The sequence below is a fragment of the Plectropomus leopardus genome, chromosome 10 (assembly GCF_008729295.1).
Source record: "Plectropomus leopardus isolate mb chromosome 10, YSFRI_Pleo_2.0, whole genome shotgun sequence".
In the NCBI taxonomy this organism is placed as follows: Eukaryota; Metazoa; Chordata; class Actinopteri; order Perciformes; family Serranidae; genus Plectropomus; species Plectropomus leopardus.
Window position 1 is genome coordinate 4444765 of NC_056472.1, and position 22796 is coordinate 4467560.

Genomic DNA, 22796 nt, shown 5'->3' on the forward strand with positions numbered 1-22796 from the left:
TAAATATAGAATTCTAATATTCATAAATATAGCTCCTAACTCCTTACTTAACAAGACATGGCCCAAAAATTAGCAAAATTTAAAAAAGTTTAAAAAAAAAGTTGCAAGACACTACGACGGAGGATTAGGGCCACATTAAGGGAAACTTTTTTAATTATTTACGAGATTAAAGTCATCAGTTACGAGAAAAAACTCATTAACGAGAAAAAGTCATTATTTACGAGATTAAACTCATTATTAACGAGAAAAAAGTCATTATTTATGAGAATAAAGTCATAATATTCAAACCTACTGCTTTTGGAGACACTTGTTAACATGAGGGCTACGGAGGATTTGGTTGAGTTGTATTTTAGGATAGGTTTCACAAACAAGGAGATACTTAATCTTTTGGCACATCAGCATCACATTATCATAAGTATCAGGACTTTAAAAAGAATATGCAAGAAATTACATATTCTTTTTAAAGAACCAGTCGGACTTGGAGGATGTTGCTGCTTTTCTGGAGGGGGAAATGGCTGGAACTGGTCAACTGCAGGGTTATCATTGGATGCATCTACGGGCTATTCAGAGGGGTTTCGTTGTGTCTCAAGAAACAAATCCTCCGTAGCCCTCATGTTAACAAGTATCTCCAAAAGCAGCAGGTTTGAATATTATGACTTTATTCTCATAAATAATGACATTTGTCTCGTTAATAATGAGTTTGATCTCGTTAATAATGACTTTTTTTCTCGTTAATAATGAGTTTAATCTCGTAAATAATGACTTTTTTCTCATTAATAATGACTTTTTTTCTCGTTAATAATGAGTTTTTTCTCGTAACTAATGACTTTAATCTCGTAAATAATTATTTTTTTTCCCTTAATGTGGCCCTAATCCTCCGTCGTACGACTGAAAAAAATGGCACGGAAAAAACCAAATTTTTCAAAAGCGGCTAAATTTAGCAATTCCTGGTACATAATTGTGTCACCCGCTGTCTACTCTCCTATTGGTCCATTTTCTCAGCTTCCCTCCTCCCATTGGCTGAGAAAGCTGCCAATCACCACCGTTCATACAGTCTGGTTCCTGTTGTGATGTTGAGCCGGTGAGTGTGACAACCTGAGAAGTGTGTTACGCGGCGAGGAGTTCACACAACGAGAATGGCAACATGGAGACCAAACACCCGTGATATCTGAGAGCCGGAGGCAGAAGTGAACCATGAAACTCGCCATTGTGGCCTTTTACGGGTTAGCTCTGGGGCTCCTGGCGGTTGGCCTGCGAGAGTTGCTGACAGGCTTCGAGGAGAACAGATGCAGTATGACCTACATGTTTGAATATCCGGAGTACCGGGTGAGTAGCCGGGCTGATTATCGCACTGTACACCGCGCGAAGTACGTTACCTGTAAATTAGCTTATAGCGTAGCTTGTTGCGTTGTTTCTGGCAGAAGCTACTGTGTCTTGTTCGACGGTTTCAACACCACGAACGGTACTGTGTTTCCACCTGCACATACATCATAAATTACCCTGTCAAACGTCTTTGAAGCTATTTCCCGGAACCTGCTAACGCTACGGAGCGCCGTGTGTAGCTGGCGCTGCCTGTTAATCGCCGGACTCAATGGTTTCTGAAATCACACACACCCGTGTAGTTGGAGGCGTGTGCGTGAGTTTGTGCGATTCGGATTAGATGAGCCCAAATTAACCATGTTAAAACCATAGATCAACCGCTGATCCTGGAATCCTCTGAGAAGATGAGCCTGTGCAGGATGTGAAGAGGTGATGTAAAGAGGTGATGTGAGGAGGTCCACACTGGCTGCAGGTCAGGTGAAGCTGCTGTTAGTCAATGTGTTAGTGATGCAATGTAGGTCGCCTCCCCTGCTTTATTCTCACTAATGTGTTCATCTGTCCAGAAGTGGAGCACAGCTGGGGGCAATGCACTGTATGGGCATCGGCCTTAATTCAGACAAGAGGATGTGGGTTTTTTTGTTATAAGGGACTGTTCTTTATTTAACAGAGGAGGGGGGTGGGGAGTGTCTTTGTTGTTTGCTTTTTTTTGTTGTTGTTTTGTTCTTTTTACTCTCCCGGAAGCTGAAGAAATATTTTTACTTGAGCCTCCCTGTGTGACTTTCCACTTTTGTCATACATGCTGGTTAGTTCATGCAAAAGGTTTATTTTTGGCAACAAAAAATAAATAAATTGGGGTGTTTGGTCATTGTCTTTTTCAACTAGGTTTTGAAAGAAATCACACCAGATAGCATGGGGTTCAAAAGGTATAAATACTTGAGAAAGGCATCTGAAAGCAGCGCAAGAAAAGTGATGTCACTCAAGGTTTCAAAGGGTTAATTTACTATGTTCAAAAAAGAAGATAAAAACAGGGTGGAAACAACACATTTTTTTTTAGCAATTTTGCTTTAAAAATGAATTTTAATAATTGATGAAATATAAAAGTTGTTGCATATATTCAACTTGCGACTTGATCAATTGACTTTCATCTCTAACCAATATTACCCAGCCACAGATGTACTCTAACACTTGTACAGTACATGTCCCATTAGCTAAAACAGCTGCTAGGCTTCTCTTTACAGGGACAACTATGCTAGAAATTCAACATCTCATCCTATGTCAGATAAAACTAGAGTTTATTGCAGGCATTAAGTGTAATTACCAGGTGAGGTGGACAGCTGGGCAGGCTAGAGTAGATGTTCACACTGCTGGAGCTGCTTTAATATGCTTTATAGTGAGACTGTTGTGTGTTGTGTTTACAGGTGTGACCAAAGGTTAATGAAGTGTCTGATGTGACTGTAGGTCTTCACCCGCTAATCTGTGTCTGTGTGGGGGGGCGTGTTGGGTTCACAGCGTGTGGCACTGCCTCGTCGTGTGGCCAGATTGTACCCAGCGTACGGGCTCTACCTGTATGGAGAGGGGGTATACGCCCAGGAGACCCGAGCGCTCAAACTCACCGGTGCCCCTGTGCTCTTCCTGCCTGGAAACGCAGGCAGTTACAAACAAGGTAAGTGCATAAAATGAATGAAGAGTTAAGCACAGGAAGAAAGCGAGGCAAGTTGTGTGTGACAGCTTTGGACAGCAAAGACATTCAGATGTATGTGAGGAAAGAGGGGAGTTTGTGGAAAGTGGATGTGCTGAGGTTGTTTGAGGACAAGAGCATGGCTCCATGCTTTTTGTTGATTCGTCTGTCCTTCACTGGCAAGGATTGTCCTCCAAAATTTTGCACACAAGCTTTCAGGTTGGTTTTTGTTTTTTTTTTTTTTAAAGACAGTGGATGTTAGAGCTTTACCACATCAAATCAATCAACGTGCACGTGGTGATGGAATTCACACACACATTTAAAACTTTTGCAACATTTTTCCAATAGTGTTTTGTTTTTGTTATATCATTTTAAGACTATGTACACCCAGAGCTACACATTTAACTATTTGAATTATACTTGAAGATATGAAAGGATGGTGCATGTTATAAAAGCACATCAATGAGCCACCTTATTGAACTGGGTGGCATGTTCCTTTATTACCATGACCACACACACACATACACACACATACACACTGTGGTTTATTTTGAGTAAATCCTACACACACGTCTCGCTCCTTTAAATACTGGCTTAAGCACCATATTTGTGTTAATCCACAGCTGAAAATAGTCCTCAAGAAACGTGCTGTTGACTTTCGTTTAGGTAATGCTTACTAAAAACTGCAGTGACCAGTCGGGCCGGGCAATATATTTGTATCAATATTGTGTTATTAGACTAGATATAGTGTTAGATTTTGCTTATCATAGTATTCTAAGTGTTGTCTTTACCTGTTTGTTTTTTTTAAAGCTGAATTACAGTTGAGTAGGGTTCCAAATTGTAAGCACTTTACTTATTATTGGTAAAATTAATGATTGATTAATTGTTATTTGAAGAAGAAAAAAAAAAACAACTTGCTGCTTATTTCAAAGAATACCAAATGCATTTCCTCCTAAATCAAAGCTCGAAAATGTGAAATCGATTACATTTCACATTTTCCCTTTCCATACAATATTTCTCTTTTCCTCTTCTTCACACACACACACACACACACACACACACACACACACACACACACACATATATATACACAGTGCTGTGAAAAAGAATTTGCCCCCTTACCAATTTCTTACTTTTTTTGCACCTTTGTCACTCTTAGCCCTTTCAGATCAAGCAAACTTAAATATAAGTTTATAAGATAACTCACAAGTAAACACAAAATGCAGTTTTAAGTGCTGATTTTATTTATTAAGGGGAAAAAAAGCCATCTGAACCTACATGGCCCATGTGAAAAAGAAATTCCCCCCACACCTAATAACCGGTTAAACCACCCTTAGCAGCAACAACTGCAGTCAAGCGTTCGCGATAACTGGCAATGAGTCTTTCACATTGCTGTGGAGGAATTTTGGCCCACTCTTCTTTGCAGAAATGTTTTAAATCAGCCACATTGGAGGGTTTCCAAGCATGAACTGCCTTTTTAAGGTCATGCCACAGCATCTCAATTGGGTTCAGGTCTGGACTTTGACTAGGCCACTCCAAAACCCTCATTTTGTTTTTTTAAGCCATTCAGAAGTGGACTTGCTGGTGTGCTTTTGATCATTGTCCTGCTGCAGAACCCAAGTGCGCTTCAGCTTGAGGTTACAAACTGATGGCCAGACATCCTCCTTCAGGATTTGTTGGTAGAGAGCAGAGTTCATGGTTCCTTCAATCACAGCAGGTCGTCCAGGTCCTTAAGCAGCAAAGCAGCCCCAAACCATCACACTACCACCATCATGTTTCACTGCTGGCATGATGTTCTTTTTATCAAATGCTGTGTTCATTTTACGCCAGATGTTACGGGATGCACTCCTTCCAAAAAGTTCAACTTTTGTTTCATCAGTCCATAGAATATTTTCCCAAAAGCTTTGGGGATCATCAAGATGTTTTTTGGCAAAAGTGAGACGAGACTTTATGTTCTTTTTTGTCAGCAGTGGCTTTCGCCTTGGAACTCTGCCATGCATGTCATTTTTGCCTCGTCTCTTTCTTATGGTTGAGGCATGAACACTGACCTTTACTGAGGCAAGTGAGGCCTGCAGTTGTTTAGATGTTGTTCTGGGTTCCTTTGTGACCTCTTGGATCAGTCGTCGCTGTGCTCTTGGGGTACTTTTTGTAGGCTGGCCACTCCTGGGAATGTTCACCACTGTACCGTGCTTTCTCCATTAGTGGATAATGGCTCTCACTGTGGTTCGCTGGAGTCCCAAGGATTTAGAAATGGCTTTGTAACCTTTTCCAGACTGAGACATGTTAATTACTTTTCTTCTGATCTGCTCCTGATTTTCTTTGGATCACGGCATGATGTCTTGGGATCAACATGGCCGACTTCACCCTATCAGACAGGTTCTGTTTAAGTGATCTCTTGATTTTAAAGGTCTGGCAGCAATCAGGCCTGTGTGTGGCTGTGGAATTGAACTCAGCTTTCCACAATAATATGATTAATCGCAATTACCTCATCGTTTAAGGGGGGCAATTACTTTTTCACACAGGATCATGTAGGTTTGGATAGTATTTTTCTCTTAACTCAGCTCAGGTTATGTGCTGTTTATGTGATGTATACACTTATTATACATTAGAGTGTATATTGTAAGTACTTTTTTGGCTTTGCTATGTTGTGTGTGATTACTTAATAAACTACCACTATTACTACTACTACTACTACTACTTTCAGTTTATGCTATAGATATTCTGCGTCTTAGTTATGCTCAGAATGATACAAATCCTTACTGGGATTATGCTTGCCCCCTGTTCCTGCGCTCAGTTGTGTGTGGGAGGACAACACCCGCACTGTGAAGACAAACACATTCTGTTAGTGATGATGGTCCATGCTCTCCGTTCTTCACATTTCTTGTCTTACAGATAAAACCCTTCCAGCTGATGTATTTTTAAGCTTCCTAACATCATAAGTTACAGCAGCTTGATTATATACCAGCATGTGTAGGTGTGAATAAGTTCAGGGTGTTGCTGGTGTGTTCAACACAAGGAAAACAGTACAGTCTTTGTAAATTTAATGAGCTTTGTAAAGAGAGAGCTTTTTTTTTAGGTCACGAATAACTGCCCTGAGGATCCCACAAAGCTGACGACGTGATCACTCTTTATCAATAATTCAAAATATTAAAAAAATAATTTGCATATAAGAGCTGTGCACAAATAATTATTGCGGTGTGTCAGTTGGCAGAGCCGCTGAGCATATGGTTGTATCATCTTTATGATTTTACTTTCTTTTTTTTTTTTTTTTTGCACACTTTTTGCACTTTGCAGTCTGTAAAAACACCGAGCCTTATCAACCCATTTGACACCACCCAATGTCTTCTTCTCCTCCTGCAGCTCGCTCCCTGGGCTCCGTGGCCTTGAGGAAGGCTGAGAACATAGAGGGAGGTGTCCACTTCAATGTGTTCACTGTGGACTTCAACGAGGAGCTGGTGGCCCTTTACGGTGGCAGTCTGCTCAGGCAAACACACTTCCTGCATGAGAGCATTAAGGCCATCCTGAGGCTTTACAAGGTCAGTCTTCAAATATCATCTCCCTGTCAGACAGAGTTACTTACTCTAGATGGCGGATATTGTGGGTGAGGGATACGTATCACGTTTCAGCACCCTCTACATTTAAACTTCAGGTCGTATAATTAATCCCTCTGACTTGCACATCTCATAGTAGTTAAAGGAGTTAACAAGGCAACAGTTGAATAAACAAAACCCTAAACTGCCAAAAATTACAAGAAGCAGATGCAATCAAAATTCACAGCTAACAGTAAACATGCCAAATGCATATCAAATATTCATATGTCTGTCTGTCTAGGGATGTTACATATATTATATCATATTGTGAATTTTAATACTGGTACCGTTTTTCATATGACAAGAAAAATTCATATCATGATATGGAGCGTATATATTCTATTTAGATATTAAAAAGGTACATTTTTTGTGTTTGGCAGTAGTTTAGATGTGTCATTTTTGGTTTATTATATTTTGCTTTACCATATTTCATATAGAATCTGAATCTGAAATGACTCTCTCCGAATTGAGTTTAGCCATTTCTAAATTGAAGGTTGGTAAGTCCCCGGGCTCTGATGGCTTTACTTCAGAGTGGTATAAGGTCTTGAAGCCACAACTATCACCATTACTACTTAACACGTTTAACTGGGTCTTGCAGAAAGGAGAACTTCCACCCTCTTGGAGGGAAGCAATTATATCAGTTATTCCCAAAGAGCAAAAAGATAAACAAGAACGTGGTAACTATTGGCCTGTCAGCGTTCTCAATGTTGATTACAAACTGTTTACATCTATTTTAGCCCGCAGACTAGAAACACTTACCCGATCTCATCCACTTAGATCAAACAGGATTTATCCAACATAGGCAGACTCTTGACAACATAAGAAGAACCTTACATGTTCTAGGACAGATAAGGAAAGACAAAACAAAAGCAATGATTGTAGGTTTAGACGCAGAGAAAGCCTTTGATTCCGTTAGATGGTTATTTTTATATAAGGTTATGGGAAAATTTGGCTTTCAGGATAAGTTTATAAGAATTATTCAGACCCTTTATGATAAGCCTTCGACACGGATTAAGGTTAACAGAGACCTTTCCGACTCTTTTACTTTGGAGAGGGGAACAAGGCAGGGCTGCCCAATTTCCCCCCTCCTTTTTGCTTTATTTATTGAACCCCTAGAACAATTACTGAGACAGAGTGATGCTATCAGAGGTATTGTGGTGGAGGGGCTTGAACAGAGGGCGATGCTTTTTGCAGATGATGTTTTGGTTCTTCTGGGAGAGCCAGAGAAGTCCTTCCTAGGCTTGATGACACTGTTGGCCGTTTATGGAAACCTTTCAGGATACAAGCTCAATGTATTAAAGACACAGGTTATGACTTTAAACTTCACTGCACCAAAGAGCATGCAAGACAATTATAACCTTGATTGGGAAGCTGAATCATTAAAATATCTAGGAATAACGCTAACAAAAGACCTTTCAAAATTGTCACAAGCAAATTATGGGCCATTATTGTTGAAGATAAAATCAGACCTACACCGATGGAATCTCATACCCTTTCTAAATCTAAGCTCAAAGATTAACGCAATTAAAATGAACATTCTCCCAAAGCTATTATATGTTTTTCGGACTTTACCAGTGGAAGTAAGTGATAACCAGTTCAGAGAGTGGGATAAATGGATTTCTAGATTTATCTGGCAAGGAAAGAAACCCAGAATTCGATTTAATATTTTACAGATGAGGAAAGAAAGGGGAGGAGTGGCACTTCCTTGTTTAAAAAAATATTTCTATGCCTCGCAGCTAACCCCTCTACTGTATTGGTGCAACAGTGAATATAAAGCTAAATGGAAGGAACTAGAATCTGAAATCAGTTTAGATTTCCCTCTACAGGCTGTAATTGCAGATAGAGGTTTGATAGCTCAATTAGAAGGGAGAAATAACCCCTGGATCAGCTTTACATTGAGGATATGGCAGAAAGTAGTTAAATCATGTGAAATTCATAACTAATTCATAAGCTCTTTAGATGGTGTGCTTACGATACAGAATTTATTCCCAGTAGAGGAGACAAAAGATTTGAATCCTGGATACAGAAAGGGCTTACAACTCATCTTTCATTTACACACAAAAACACAATACAGAGTTTCCAACATTTACAGGATGAACACGGCCTAGAGCAGAGGGATTTCTTTAGGTACCTCCAATTGCGACATTATTTGAATCAGAAGTGCAGACCCGCTGATTTTTCAAAAGCAGAATCTGAGTTCTTCAGAATTTTGAAGTCGGCCCTTGTTTCGATTCCCTCTAAATCAATTTCTAAGCTCTACAATGCTCTGTTTCTGGCTGGAAATGAAAACACCCTTTATATTACCCTTTATGAAAAATGGGAAAAAGAAGCAGGAATAAGGATGTCGGAGGAGGCTTGGGGAGAAATTTGTAGCTTTCAGTGGTCCTCAACTAATACTACAGAATGGAGGGAGCACTGCTGGAAAAACATAGTAAGATTTTTTAAGACCCCACACCAGGAAAAATATACACTAAAGGTTCAAGGTGTTGGAGACAATGTGGGTCAGTGGAGGCAAACCATTCCCACATATTTTGGGGATGTCCTAAACTGAGTTCATATTGGAAGGGGTGTCCATAACAACACATTGTGCACGGTATTCAAAATTCAGTTACCCATGATTATAGAGACACTTTATTTGGGCCATGTTGTGTGTTTGAAACAGAGGAAGGATACAAAGCTGCTGCAGGCCCTTTTGGCTGCTAGTAAAAAATCAATCACCAGAAAATGGCTAAATACAATACCACCTACAGTGGAAGATTGGCAGGGTGTAATTTTAGAAATATTTAAGATGGAAAAATTGACTTACTCCTTGAGAGCTCAAAAAGACAAATTCTACCAAACTTGGCACAAATGGATTGAATTTTATAACCCCAATGAGAGCAGACTTTGTATAACTCCATTAATGTTTCAAACTCCTTTCTTCCCGCTGTTGTGAAAAATGTAAAAATGTAAGCTCCCTTCAGTTCGGTTGTACATAGTTAGTATTTCCTGGAATGAGAGTTGGGCATATGTAAGAAAATGGAACACCTAATGGCGGACAGAGTAAGGTAGAAACTCGTTGGATTTATGGCTACTTGATGTTTTGTGGAGAACACAGATGAGCATGCTCAAAGTTATAAAGATGAATGGTTTTGAGATTTCCTTGAATTCTCATCTATGGGAGTAAAGGACTGAGAAGTTTGTACGGTCTGAGTTTCAGCACAGGAGGATTGCGATTTTGAGTTTCTTTCTTGTACATATGCAGAGAACTGAAAAAAGGAAAACTGGAAAAGTGTGCTATAGTATGAAAATTGTAGAAAATCTGAATGCTAAATTGTTGTCTTTTCCAAATAAAAAGATAATTGCAAAAAAAAAAAAAAAAGACTCTGAATCTTGCTGAGTTAGTGATGTTGCACAACATTTGACGGGAATTGCAGCCGGTAGATGCGACAGATTATGCCACCAAATTTGAACATCGAGAGCAGCGTATACACCGCCATGACCACATGTACAATTCAAGCTCTAACAAAAAAAAAGGGATTTTGATAAATCAGCTAACTGTTGGATATTGTCCAGGCTTTAATAAAGTCATATTGTGAACATAACTGTCCATGTAGGCTATTATTTATCAAATAGGAAAGCCACCATGGCTTTGTCCTGTAGACCTACATTGTTGTTTTGTCAGCTCACAATGACGTTGCTGCTGCTGGCTGACAGACTGCACTCCACTTAAACAGCTCTCCTGGTTCTCGCCATACGTGTTGAGCACTACCAGGATCAGCCATTAAAAAAAAAACAACAAAAAAAAACAAAAAATCAAATATAAAATTATAATCTTGCAGTGGTATGTTCATGAATTTAATAATGACAGGTTTACCAGCAGCAGTTTGACTTTATTCTGAGCTTTCGGTCTATCAGGCCCCCATTAGAGCATTGATGAAATTAATAATAGAATAGTTTTCAGCATTTTTGCATATCACTAAGGATATTTTTTATTGCAAAAATATCCGGAAATATTGTGATAGTATTTTAGGGCCATATCACCCACCCTTACGACAGAGGATAATCACCTGTACCATATTCAAAAGTAAGCACAGCTACAGAGGGGTGGGGGTGTTGGGTTGGTGGGTTACATTTGAATAAATGAAAGTTAGCAGCTTTTACCTGCAGTCGAGGTGATCTGATAAGCAGCTCTTGGAGATGATGTTTTTAAAAAAGATGAGACAACCAACAGCCCTCCAATGATGCTCAAACTGCAGGTGCATCAGTCAAATATTACAAATGCAATTCTGCAGAGTTATTTAATTGAAATTTATTTATGTTTAATTCAAAGTGCAGCATCAAAGACAAACAGAGGTCATGAGTCAAAACTAACAACAGGAGACACAAGAATGTTTTCTGCCTACCCCAATGCGGTATTATCTGACGCAAATACTAAGCCCTTCATTTTTTTAACACTACGCTACTTCCCGGTAATTATTTAAATGGGAACACCATCTGAATCAGTGTTGCATTCATGTGATGTTGGAAGGTTTCTGAGTTGGGAAGTTGTTATTCCGACTTCATTGTGTAAAGTGGGAACAACATGGAAGCTGCAAAGAAGTTGGGTTGCCTTTTAATGCTAAGAGTGCTTAAACAAGAGGTTGATAGCTGTTTCCAGTTTATTTATATTTTCTATATTTAATTTTTTGTACAAATCATTTATTATATTTTCCTATATTTTTATATTTATTCTAGATCACTCTACATGGACAGCGGTTAACAAATAGCGTATTACTTTGCATGTGATCAAAATTGATATTTAATATGTAAATTATTTTTAAAAAAGTGTCTTACCATGGACCGAACGTGGTACACTTTTGCCACCTTCTTTATGCATTTATGACATCAAGTCGGCAACTCATGTTATAAGGTAATAGGTTTGATTATATGTTAGTTTATTTGCCTGCATGCTTTATAGTTTAACTTTGCTTTCTTGCTACCATCTAAAAGGTGCATATACTAAAATATGCAGCTACTGAGAGCTACTGGGAACAAAAAAAAGATTTTTTTTACCATCAATTGTTGACACTGTTCCCATGCTTTCCGCCTTTTCTGCTACCCTGAAATGTAACGTAACCGACACAACTTGACAATTCAGGCATCGGTGAAATTTTGAATATTTGAACATGAGCTACTCTCTCTCAAATCCAGAAACAAATGAAGTCTCAAACATGGGAATCACAATTCTGAAAATGGGCGTAGTTTCCCTTTAACTGCAAATCCAATACCTGTGATAGGTTTTAAACTGGCTGTTTCATGCTTTGCTCTTCCTGCCAGCACGTGAAGACACCCCCTCAGAGTGTGGTTCTTGTTGGTCACTCCATGGGAGGGGTGGTGGCCCGGGCGCTGTTCACTTTGCCCCGTTTCAACACCAATCTGGTCAGCCTCATCATCACCCAGGCCTCCCCTCACCTGGCTCCAGTGCTGGCCCTGGACCCGTACTTGCTCGGTGGGTGGAACCCTCATTCTGCTTCCTCTTTTCCACCAAATCAGCTCTGGTTCTTGAAGCGGTTACATTCAGGATTTTTGGAATGGACCATTTTATGAAATGGACCAGTGTGTGTTTGCACCAGTTTTGAGTGGAATTATTGTAATAAAAGATGTGTCGTCACAAAGGCGTTGCGCAGTGCACAACAAAAATAAACATTAGAAGCGAAAACAGCGGGTTACACCGATTACCTGTGAATTTTTGTTCTGTTAAAGATATGAAAATATAAAGATATTTGTTTCTACCCCAAAAAACAAGCATGCAGCACCTACTAAATTTCAAGGAAAAAGCCCAGAATGAAATCCAGAAATAATACAGTGCATGTTTTTATGCTTTGATGTTTGTAGGGTCAAAATTTGCAGTTTGAATGGATTTCAATGGAGCATTTCTTGACTGTAACAGTATGGATGTAACAATTTTGTTTACGCAGACTTACTGTAGGAGCTTAGCTGGACCTTCCATGATAAAAAAAAAAACAACAACACAATCTTGCCTAAATGTACGCTATATTCATGAACACAGCCAAAATGATCAAATGATAAAGAATGAAAAGAGCGTAAAATGTGCCAAACAGTCCCTAAGGGTTAAACATAGTCTAAAAAAAAGTAAAAAATAAGAGCAGCACTCAGAGTGCATTCTAGTGTGCAAAAAAGGGCATCATAGCTATATTTAAAAATACAAATTCAGATAACTTGTCTTTGTCTCCGCTCTTTGTAGATTTCTACTCTGCAGTGAGACAGAAGTGGGTGAACCAGGCGAAAAAGCTCAGGAACGTCACAGTTCTGTCTGTTGGAGGTGGTTACCGTGACTACCAGGTCCGCTCCGGACTGATATCCCTACCTTGTCCACCTGGAGACCCCAATAAGTTGTCACTGGTGGTAAGTATTGTTTGTGAATTTGGTAAGTGGCACTGACCTGATTGTAGCCGTATTTCACCACAGGAACCTTACCGGGAACCCTAGAAGGTTTTTAACCCTTTGGAACCTGGGTGAAATGGTTTAAATTCATCCAGAACATGGGTAAAAGAAAATGAGCACACTGACAAAAAAAGACCCAGACATTAGCTAGAAATTAGTAAAAAGTACAAGAAAATTAACAAACCTGGGAAGTAAAACAACAAGGGATGCCCTGATAAAAAATGCCATAAAAGTTATAGTATTTCTGTAAAATAATTAAAAATATATAGTTATGATAATTACAAATATAGTTTTCTGGACATTTTTTACGCTTTTTTAGGAATATTTTTCGAAATTGACTAATTTTTTGCGATTTTCAGGACAGTTCTTGAAAGGTTGCTCATTGCCTTTTTTCCCATGTTTTTAAAAGAAATCGAAATAATTTGTTCAGGATTCAAAGGTTTCAATATTTGTGAAAGCCGTCTGGATTCAGCACAAGAAAAGTAATGTAGATCCAGGTTTCAAAGGGTTAAAAACTGGGGAACTTTATCTACATTTTTACAAAAGACACAAGATCAAACTGAAGTTCTGCTCCGAAGGTAGTATTTCTTGCCTTATAGGCACCATGGCAGATTGTACTAAAGTTTCAGGTACAAAGGGCTCTGTAGATTGTGTTTGATCCTGTGCTGCTCTTCACATGTTTCCATGTCTTTGTTTTTATCAAGGCAACTGCAGTACCCAGGACATGGGTGTCCACTGACCATCTGTCCATCGTTTGGTAAAGGACATGTTTTGGTAGACTGTGCATTGCTTTTCATTTAAACAGTAACCAGATCAGTAATGTGCAGTGTGCATGTCTTTGTGTTCCAGGTGCAAAGAGCTCGTTCTTGCCACTGTCAGGTCATTCTTTGACCTCATCGATCCAGAAACCAGACAGGTCAGAACAACAAACACTCACACACATATTACACACACGCTACATTAAGAAATATTGATTAATGAAATGTTTATTTAAAAGGGACACAGTTTGGTTAGTTTAGAAGGACTGCTAATTTACGTTTGTAGTCCCATGGCAAGAAACAAACAATAGAAACATCAAGAAAGAAACAAAAAAGAAAGAAAAAAAATACAACAGTTTAAAAAAAAAAAAAAGACTTGGGTGTAAACTATAAGTGCAACTTGCCAGTTTACCAGAGTCATACAACTACAAGGTGGTAATTCTAGTTTTTATACATTTTGAAACACTTCACAACCCTCCGGAGTGACTGGAAATGTTGAGCTCAAACCATTCAAGAAATCAATCCTGAGCAGGCACCACTAGAATGAAATTCGACAAATAGCTTTTTACCAAAAATTAGAGTTTAGCCTAATTTTTATCTGCAAATGTGCAGAAATATCAGGTTTAAATAGAAAGAACAAAAAAATTGTCAACATTATAAATGAAGTGTTGTTGTTTCTTAAGCAGCAATGATGTGTGGACGATGAAGAAACCTCCGCTGACACTGACTTAGTTGGATAAGAATCAATTTATTACAACAAAGTTCAGCATCCACCAGGCACCATGGTCTGCTTGGGAGAAGATTCGGGACCAATGTGAATCTCTCTCTCTTACAACTCATGCATGTGTCTTATATAGGTACAAGTATCTACACATTTATCAGTAAACATTCCTTCACCTATTGTGTTCAACCACAAAAACCTCAAGGGGACACATTGCATGTAATTTAAGCCAGGTGTCCGTACTCCAGACATCAGACCCCAAGGCCTAACCATCCCTTAACCTCTGATCTCAAGATAAGACCCATATAAACAGAGCATAACACACCTCAGAAGCTTAAAAACTTCTGACTTTTCGATACAGCACGTATGGATTAAACACGTTATCTGTTTGCAAGCTAACCAGTGTGTTCTCATTAGTTCACAGCAAATCCAGAGAAGAAAATGGCTGTACTAAACCATCACTTCATCAGACATCCTGTCAGGATGGTGGGAGAAACTCAAGACACCTCCGTCTCCATCGTAGGTCAGAGACCGACACTTTACCAAGAAAATTCTGGAACAAACTGAGACATTGTTCATTAGTCTCCTGTTTAGAGCACATTCCTGTTTACATACTTCTTTACCGGTGTTTTGTGTTATCATACTGCATTTTTAAATATTTGAAGTTTTCATTGAAGTGAATGACAATGTTTTGACAGCATTACATTATTAACCCTTAGGGACTTTTTGGCACATTTTACACACTTTTCATTCTTCATTTTTTTGATAATTTTGGCTGTGTTCATGCATATGGCATACATTTTGGCAAGATTTTATATTTTTGTTTAATCTTGGAATTTCCAGTTCAGCTCCTACAATAAGTCAGAAATACACTGTGTAAGCAAAATAATGACATGTATTCTGTGCAAAATGCCCAATTAAAACCCATTTAAGCTGCAGTTTTTAATCCCACAGCCATCAGAGCGTAAAAACATGTATTGTATCATTTCTGATGTCATTCTGGGCTTTTCCCTTGGAATTTGTCATTTTTACTGTTTTACACCTGATGGCCTCATTTTTTTAACCAAATTTGGCATATGGCAAAAATACATGCTTTTTCCACCAGGTGCCTGTTGCTGAAAATCATTGACATATCCCAGGCTGAGATGATAAAAAAAATCTAATAATAAAAAAAGAAATTTATGATCAGAGCTGACATTGGTAAAAAAATTTACCCAATGAATGTAGGCAATCATATTAATGTATAATATTTTTTAAAGCTTGATTCCGAAAAGCACATTTTTTTTGCGCAGAGCGATATGAGTATATGTAATATTAAAGCGAGCCCTAAAGCGTTGAAGTATCACTTACGTCTGTGTCTGTTTTTTTTACCCTTTTCTAGATTCTCCTGAAGCATGGAGTGAAGTTAACACACTGCGTCTGGCTTACAGCACACCAAAGGTACCAGACTTTGTATCAGTGGAATACATGGATTATTTTTATGTTAGAAAGCAAAGGCTTGATACAGACAGAAAGAGTATACCATTTTGTCTTCACCGTTGCTCTCTGTCCACAGGAAGGACAAGTTAAATACTTCATGTTTGCGCTGTCGAGCCGCAGGAAGGCCTACAGCCATTTCTACTGCCGGAGCAACAACCTGGTGAGTTCTCCGCACTGTTGCTCTCGTGTTGTCACCCCCTTGGGTTGGAGGTGACACCTTTTCACTGCTCTGTGTCACTAACCAGGTGTCAGACCTCTGATTTGCCACCCACATTGTTGATTTGTTTTGTTATTAATGTAGTTGAAGTACAATGTTGATGGCATTTCAGTCTGAGGATCACGCTGCCATTCACCTCTAATGAAAATATTAAAAAATTGTTCAGTGATCGAGAGAGGGGTTACAATTTAAGGGGAACCATATTTTCAAAATTTACAGTGTTTGTATCACCAGAAAAAAAGTTTTTGTATATCAGTCTGTGGAGTGAAGTTCAGGGACAGTTTTCATGTGGAGCATAAACAATGTACAACCCAAACCAGTATAAAATAAGCTATAAATCCTGATTTTCAGAAGGCGCAGGGATGAAGAGAGGGTTTGACATCACCAGATGTTTACAGGAGTTACTTTTTATTTATTTGGCTACTTAATATTTATTTTTTCCTAGTTTGTTGTATTCTTTATTGTAAATAAAAATGTAAAATTACAGATATTTAATTTTGGGTATGTTTACTTTGGTTAGCTTTAGTAAAAAAAAAAATCAGTAACTTATGGAGAAGGGGTGGGATCAAATAAGTTTTTGCTTCTTCTCACTCCTTTTCAAATATGTAAACCAAGTCATCATGTGTTTGACCATTTCTTTTGCTTTATGTTTTTTATTCAAAGTACTACTTCTTGTCTTCATGTTTGTTTAATCATTTCTCTATGTACTTTTTTACATGTTTGAAATAAATCAAAGATTTAAGTCGAAAATCCACAAAAAACAGAATTGTCTGTACTTAAAAGTACATTAGCATTAAGAGCACAGTTAGCATTAGCATATTGAAAGGACGGCAATAGCTGTGGCCTGAGGCATTATGTTTTTGGGTTGTCCATCCACCCCCGTCCATCCATTCTTAAAAATATGATTTTTCAAGAACTTCGTCTAAAATTTGGCACAAACATCCACTTAAACTAAAGGATGAACTGGTAAGATCTTGGTGGTCATGGGTCAAAAGCCACGGTCGCTGTGAGCTTGCATCTCTCACATTCTTGTGAACGCAATATCTCAAGAACACAGCGGAGGGAGGTTCTGTAAATTTAGCATAAATGTCCTCTTGGACTCCATAATGAACTGATTAGGAATTAAAATTCTAGTTTCAAATTTCAACTCTGACTGTGGTTTTTTTTGTTGCTGTCCAACAGGAGATGACTAGCTGGGTGTATGGCTGCGTACACAAGAACAGTTCTTCATGGTAGGAGTATAGTAATAGTCTATCTCTTTCCCCACCACCTTTAACTTCAATTAACTCTGTTACTGTCCTGATTCTTCTGCAATTTGTTATCACTAAATATGATGTCTTTTTTATGGTTATATTACAGAGGATGGTGGATGTATTATTAATATCTGTGTATTCATTAATGCTTTTTGAAATTTCCAGTGTGCATGCAGTGGATCTGTCCATGGGAACTGAGCTGCTGCCACCCTACAAGGTAACTCTCTGAAGAGACACCATCCAGTCCGCTCTGAGCTGCTGCTGATTTCTCATTTCTGTCTTATCCTCTCTAGGTCCTGATTCTGAGTCTCAGTGATTTGTCCTCAGTTACTCATCTAGTTGTTTCGGCCTCCAACATCAACGGCAGACAGGTAGTTGAAAGTGAGAACGTGATAATCTATGACCATAAAAGAAATGTAAGGGTGTATGTAGGCTAAGCTAAAGCTAAATGACAACAACAGCATTTGTGCATGTGCACAATGATAATGTTAATATGGTAATATCTATAAGCAATCTTACTTCAATATCCTAGTAAAAATCCCCGCCCACTCAAAAATGAGTTTTTCCTCTGTTGTCTCCTAACCCGTCTGACCTTTACTATGCAGACCTGTACGCATTTGTTTGTCAGCAGAGAGGTGGTTTCACATTAATGTACTGAAGGGGGCGATTTCTGCGTACATCCCTAAAATCTGAGATTCAACACTATGGCGTGCATGCTAGGCAAGCTAGGTCACTAAAAGATTCAATTGCTGTCTAATAGACAGACTTTGACAGAGGACCAGAAAAGAAACCTGACACCTCCAGCACAGAGCAGACCCTCTTAGCATTAAGAGCACAGTTAGCATTAGCATATTGAAAGTTTTGACAGAAAACATGGCAGTGTGCAGTCTTTGGATTTAAACTGGACCAATATGAACACATGGGGGGTCAGGGTAGGTTCTTGATAGACATTTCTAAGGTGTCAACATCTTTGAATTAGCTCTACGCCTGAGGATAATAGTTTTTGGTGATATACCAATGTACCAAAACAACAGCCACCAGTGGAATTAGAATAAAGGTTCAAACAACTTTTTTTTCCCCAAAAAACATGGGAAAAAGGAAATGAGCAACAGAAGAAGAAATGACCCAAAAATTTAGAATAAATTAGTACAAAATACAAGAAAATTACTAACAGAAAAAGAAGATAAAAAAATCAGCAACACATTTGGTGAGCAAGACTTGAGCAAGAAAAAAAACTGCTTAAAAATTATAAGAACTCTATAACATAGTTTTAAATGTGTAATTATGATAATTATAAATATAGTTTTTTACAAATTTTTTTTTTCTAAATCAACTTTTTTTTTCAGTTTGTAGAATATTAATATTTCCCCATGTTTTTAAATGAAACCATGCCAATTTGCACAGACTTCAAATGGTAAAGTACTTGTGAAAGGCATCTGAAAGCAGCACAAGGAAAGTGATGTCTCTGCAGGTTCCAAAGAGTGAAAAGAACAGAATTTGTGAAATATAAAAACCTGAGGCAACCCAGCAACATTAGTCAGATTAACAGAATTATGTTGATTAACACAAAAGAGACTTCACAGAGTGTGTCTTGTCCACAGTTCATGGTGGAGTGCGAGTGGCAGAGACAAGAATCTCAGACTGTGTCTCTCCCAGTGCCACATGTCCTGTCCTTTGGTGAGTATTCACACTGTTGATGCTGATTCCCTCAAACTTCAGTGCAAAAAGACCTTTACAGCAACTGTTGGTTTTCTAGGTTTGACCGTCAGCGATGTTTCAGTCAACTCGTCTGGACTTCTTCACACCATCAAGCTGCAACACTTCCACCAGGTAGCTTTTACTATTTCATGAGCTGGATTTAGCGTCTCTGTTGCTGCTGTGACACAACATGGTAAACATCTCTGTCTTTAGGTCTACCAGGCCTTCAGAATTACTGTCTCAAGCCAGTGCAAAGTGCATAAAGGTAAGTTTGTCTTGATACATTGGGAGTCACGTGCACATGTTGAGATGTATTAATGGTCATTGTGTGTGTGTGTCTGCAGATAGAATGTCCAATGTGTACAGAATAAATGTTCCGTGGTTTCGAGAGGACTCTTTAACCACAGTCAGGTCAGTTCTGTCCATCTGTCTGTCTCCAAGACCTTCTACTTTGTTCTGGTAGATAGGGCTGGGCAATATATTTATATTATATCAATATCAGGATATGAGACTAGATGTCATCTTAGATTTTGGATATCGTAAGTGATGTCTTTTGCTGGTTTGAAAGGTTGCATTACAGTAAAAGAGATGTAATTTTACGAGGCTGTTCTTGCTGTTTTATTATTTACCTTTACTAGGGCTGCAACAATTAATCAATTCGTTGCCAACTAAATGACCAACTACACTGATAATTGATTAATCGGTCTGAGGAGTTATTTTAAGAAAAAGAGAAAGCTGATTCCAGCTTCTTAAATGTGAAGATTTTCTGGTTTCTCTACTCATCTATGATGGCAAACTGATTGTTTTTCGGTTAGGACAAAACAAGAAATTTGAGGACATCATATTGGGATTTTCTTACATTTTTAAAAGCAAGCAACTAATCGATTAATCAAGAAAGTAATCAATAGATCAAGGTCTTCACCCACTGAGTCATTATATCTGCATTACTGATGATTATTTATCAGAAATCTGTATTGAGGTATTTGGTAAAAAATATTGTGATATTTGATTTTCTCCATATCATCCAACCCTACTGATACATAGTAGGGTCATATTTACTGCTTCTGTCATGACTCGATGTGTCTGCCAGTGTGCCGTCAGTGACTGAAATCTCAGGGATGCTCCACACAAGTCGTCCAGACAACACCTCAGGCGTCCTCCTTCAGCTCCACACTGCCCCCAACTGCCAATATAAGGTACTACACCTCAGTGCTTGAAATAACTACAGCCTGCACATCCTGATGCTAAGTCATCATATCAAACTTATTTTTATCATCAATGAGAAGTTTAATACATGTTGTGGAATTAACTTTTGATTCTAACTTTAGGTGTCAGTAAGGACTTCATTACCCAAGGTGCTGGGACAGGTACAACTTTCTTGTCTTATTTTTTGTTTGTTTTGTTTGAATAAAACCAGTCAAATATGTATTGTTCTTCATTCAATCAGGAGAAAAAACCCAGGTCTCTCTCTTATATGACAGATATTGAGGTTCTGTGGTCCCATGGTGCCAGTGTACACCGCTGTAACCCTCCTCCTGGCCTGTGGGGGGCAGCTGTCCTACATCCTTGCATCGAGGCGAGCTGCAGAGATGAGCCAGGTGGTGGGCAAAGGCCTGCAGCCTCATAAAGTCAATCTGCCCGTTTATATTCTTCACACTTTGCTTAGGTAAGCTTTTGAAGTCTTATGTTGGATTTCAGCAGAAACATTCATTGTGGATCTTGAAAAAAGTATCTAAGATAAAATATTTTAAAGACATGATCCATTTATTAGACTTTTAAGAGGGTTTTATCCCATCTCACATACTTTTCAATGTTATTTTTGAATATTTTATGAAAATACCTGAATATTTTTAAACCCCACATGATTTTTATGCCTCTACGCTAGCAGTAGCCATGGCCAGATGTATTGTGATTTTTAGTTTGTCCATCCATTTCAATCTCATGAATACAATATCTTAACAATGACTTGAGGGAACTTCTCAAATTTTGGCACAAACGCCAACTTTGCTTCTGATGAGCTGACTAGAATTTGGTGGCCATAGATCAAAGTTAAAGGTAATGGTGACCGCGCATTCATCCTGTTCTTGTGAATGTGGTATTTAAAGAGCACCATGAAGGAATGTATTCAAATTTGGCTCAAACAATTAGTTGGACTCAACGATGAACTGATTAGATTTTGGCAGTCATAGGTCAAGTACACTGTGACCCCATTCGTCACATTGTCAAGAACACCTTGAGGGATTTTGAGGAAGTTTAGCACTGGACATAAAGAATGAAGTGATTAGAATTTGGTGATAAAGGCAAAGGTCTCTGTGATCTCACCAAACATGTTTTTTGGTAGTAACTCATGAATTCAAACTGTAGTTATGACAGTGGGATGTATTGATGAAGTAATGACATTTTCTTTCCAAAATTTCAAATGACAACTTCACTGTGACATCATAATGTAAGTGCAATTTGACAGATTCATGGAGGCATACAACCACTAAGCATTAATTCTAGATTTTCCTGCTTATGCTCCTTTTCCTCACCTCCCTCAGCTGTAGCTGTTTTCAAGAAGTGTGGTCAACTCTTTACCTCCCCCCGATGGATGCCCTCCCCCCAACCAGCCCTGATGAGGGTGTGGTCCCTATTGAAGAGTGGCCCCACCTTCTGTCCCCTCTGCTTTACATCTTTGGGGCAGCTGTGGCGTACTGGGGCAGCACACTGCTCCGTCTCATCATACGATTGATCTCACTATTATTGGCTCCCCTGCACAGGTATGGCCGGACATTTCAACAGAGTATGTGATTTGAAACTATAACTGGATGGTCTTTGAGCACTCTGAATTTATATTAGCACATGAATACTATATTATTTAACTGTATTTTTTTTCTTTCATACAGACCCTCAGTGTCTAGAGACTGTGGCACTCTGCGACTGCGGACCCAGCTCCTCGTCTCTGTGTGCCTGACTGTCGTGGGTGGGATGTCCTGTGGGGCATTGGCCGTCTTTGCTGCCTTTCTCTTCCACCTTTACAGAGTGAGTCCTAGCACATGGTAACAAAGACAGGAATTTCTCACTCATTTTAAAGAGTGGCATCAAGAATTAAACTACTTCAAAGTTGAAACAGACAGCGCTTAGCAGCTACACGCCCTGTGTTCTTGTCTTTCACAATAAAAGCCCAAAACATATACACTACATCACTGCTTACCAGAGGGAACTGAAAATCACTTACATTTTGCTAAGAGACAACTCAAATAAACAGTTCATAGTAACTGTAGAGCAGGGGTCTCTAATGATTTTCAGGCCAGGCACCCCTTAGCCCAAAGATAGTCAGAAAATGACAAATTCCAAGGCAAAAGCCCAGAATGATACCTAGAAATAATACCATGCATGTTTTTATGCTTTGTATGCCATTTGATGGCAGTGAGATCAAAAACTGGAGTTTGAATGGCATTTTTTACACTTAACAGTATAAATGTTTTCTTTACACAATGTATTTTAAACTTATTGTGGGAGCTGAGCTGGAAATTCCAAGATTAAACAAAATACATAATGTTACCAAATTCATGCAGACATGCATATGCATGAACAAAGCCAAAATTAGCAAAAAATGAAGAATAAGAAGCCTCACCCTCTGCACTTCGCCTGTTGGTTCTTAAATGCACAGTGTA

The 22796-nt window shown here is 38.7% G+C and overlaps 1 protein-coding gene across 1 annotated transcript in view; it reads left to right on the forward strand.

Annotated features, from left to right (window-relative positions):
- The first annotated feature begins 1080 nt into the window (after positions 1 to 1080).
- pgap1 (post-GPI attachment to proteins inositol deacylase 1) overlaps positions 1081 to 22796 on the forward strand; it is a 29180-nt gene continuing 7464 nt past the window's right edge. Inside the window, exons 1-22 of the mRNA XM_042494034.1 lie at positions 1081 to 1326; positions 2830 to 2983; positions 6359 to 6534; positions 11887 to 12058; positions 12815 to 12975; positions 13719 to 13771; positions 13864 to 13930; positions 14911 to 15016; positions 15875 to 15933; positions 16049 to 16132; positions 17372 to 17421; positions 17608 to 17659; positions 17736 to 17813; positions 19044 to 19119; positions 19199 to 19272; positions 19354 to 19405; positions 19485 to 19551; positions 20231 to 20336; positions 20469 to 20507; positions 20622 to 20806; positions 21681 to 21899; positions 22026 to 22161. Coding sequence (XP_042349968.1) covers positions 1195 to 1326; positions 2830 to 2983; positions 6359 to 6534; positions 11887 to 12058; positions 12815 to 12975; positions 13719 to 13771; positions 13864 to 13930; positions 14911 to 15016; positions 15875 to 15933; positions 16049 to 16132; positions 17372 to 17421; positions 17608 to 17659; positions 17736 to 17813; positions 19044 to 19119; positions 19199 to 19272; positions 19354 to 19405; positions 19485 to 19551; positions 20231 to 20336; positions 20469 to 20507; positions 20622 to 20806; positions 21681 to 21899; positions 22026 to 22161 — 2298 coding nt within the window. The 5' untranslated portion in view covers positions 1081 to 1194. The remainder of the gene's footprint in view (positions 1327 to 2829; positions 2984 to 6358; positions 6535 to 11886; positions 12059 to 12814; positions 12976 to 13718; positions 13772 to 13863; positions 13931 to 14910; positions 15017 to 15874; positions 15934 to 16048; positions 16133 to 17371; positions 17422 to 17607; positions 17660 to 17735; positions 17814 to 19043; positions 19120 to 19198; positions 19273 to 19353; positions 19406 to 19484; positions 19552 to 20230; positions 20337 to 20468; positions 20508 to 20621; positions 20807 to 21680; positions 21900 to 22025; positions 22162 to 22796) is intronic.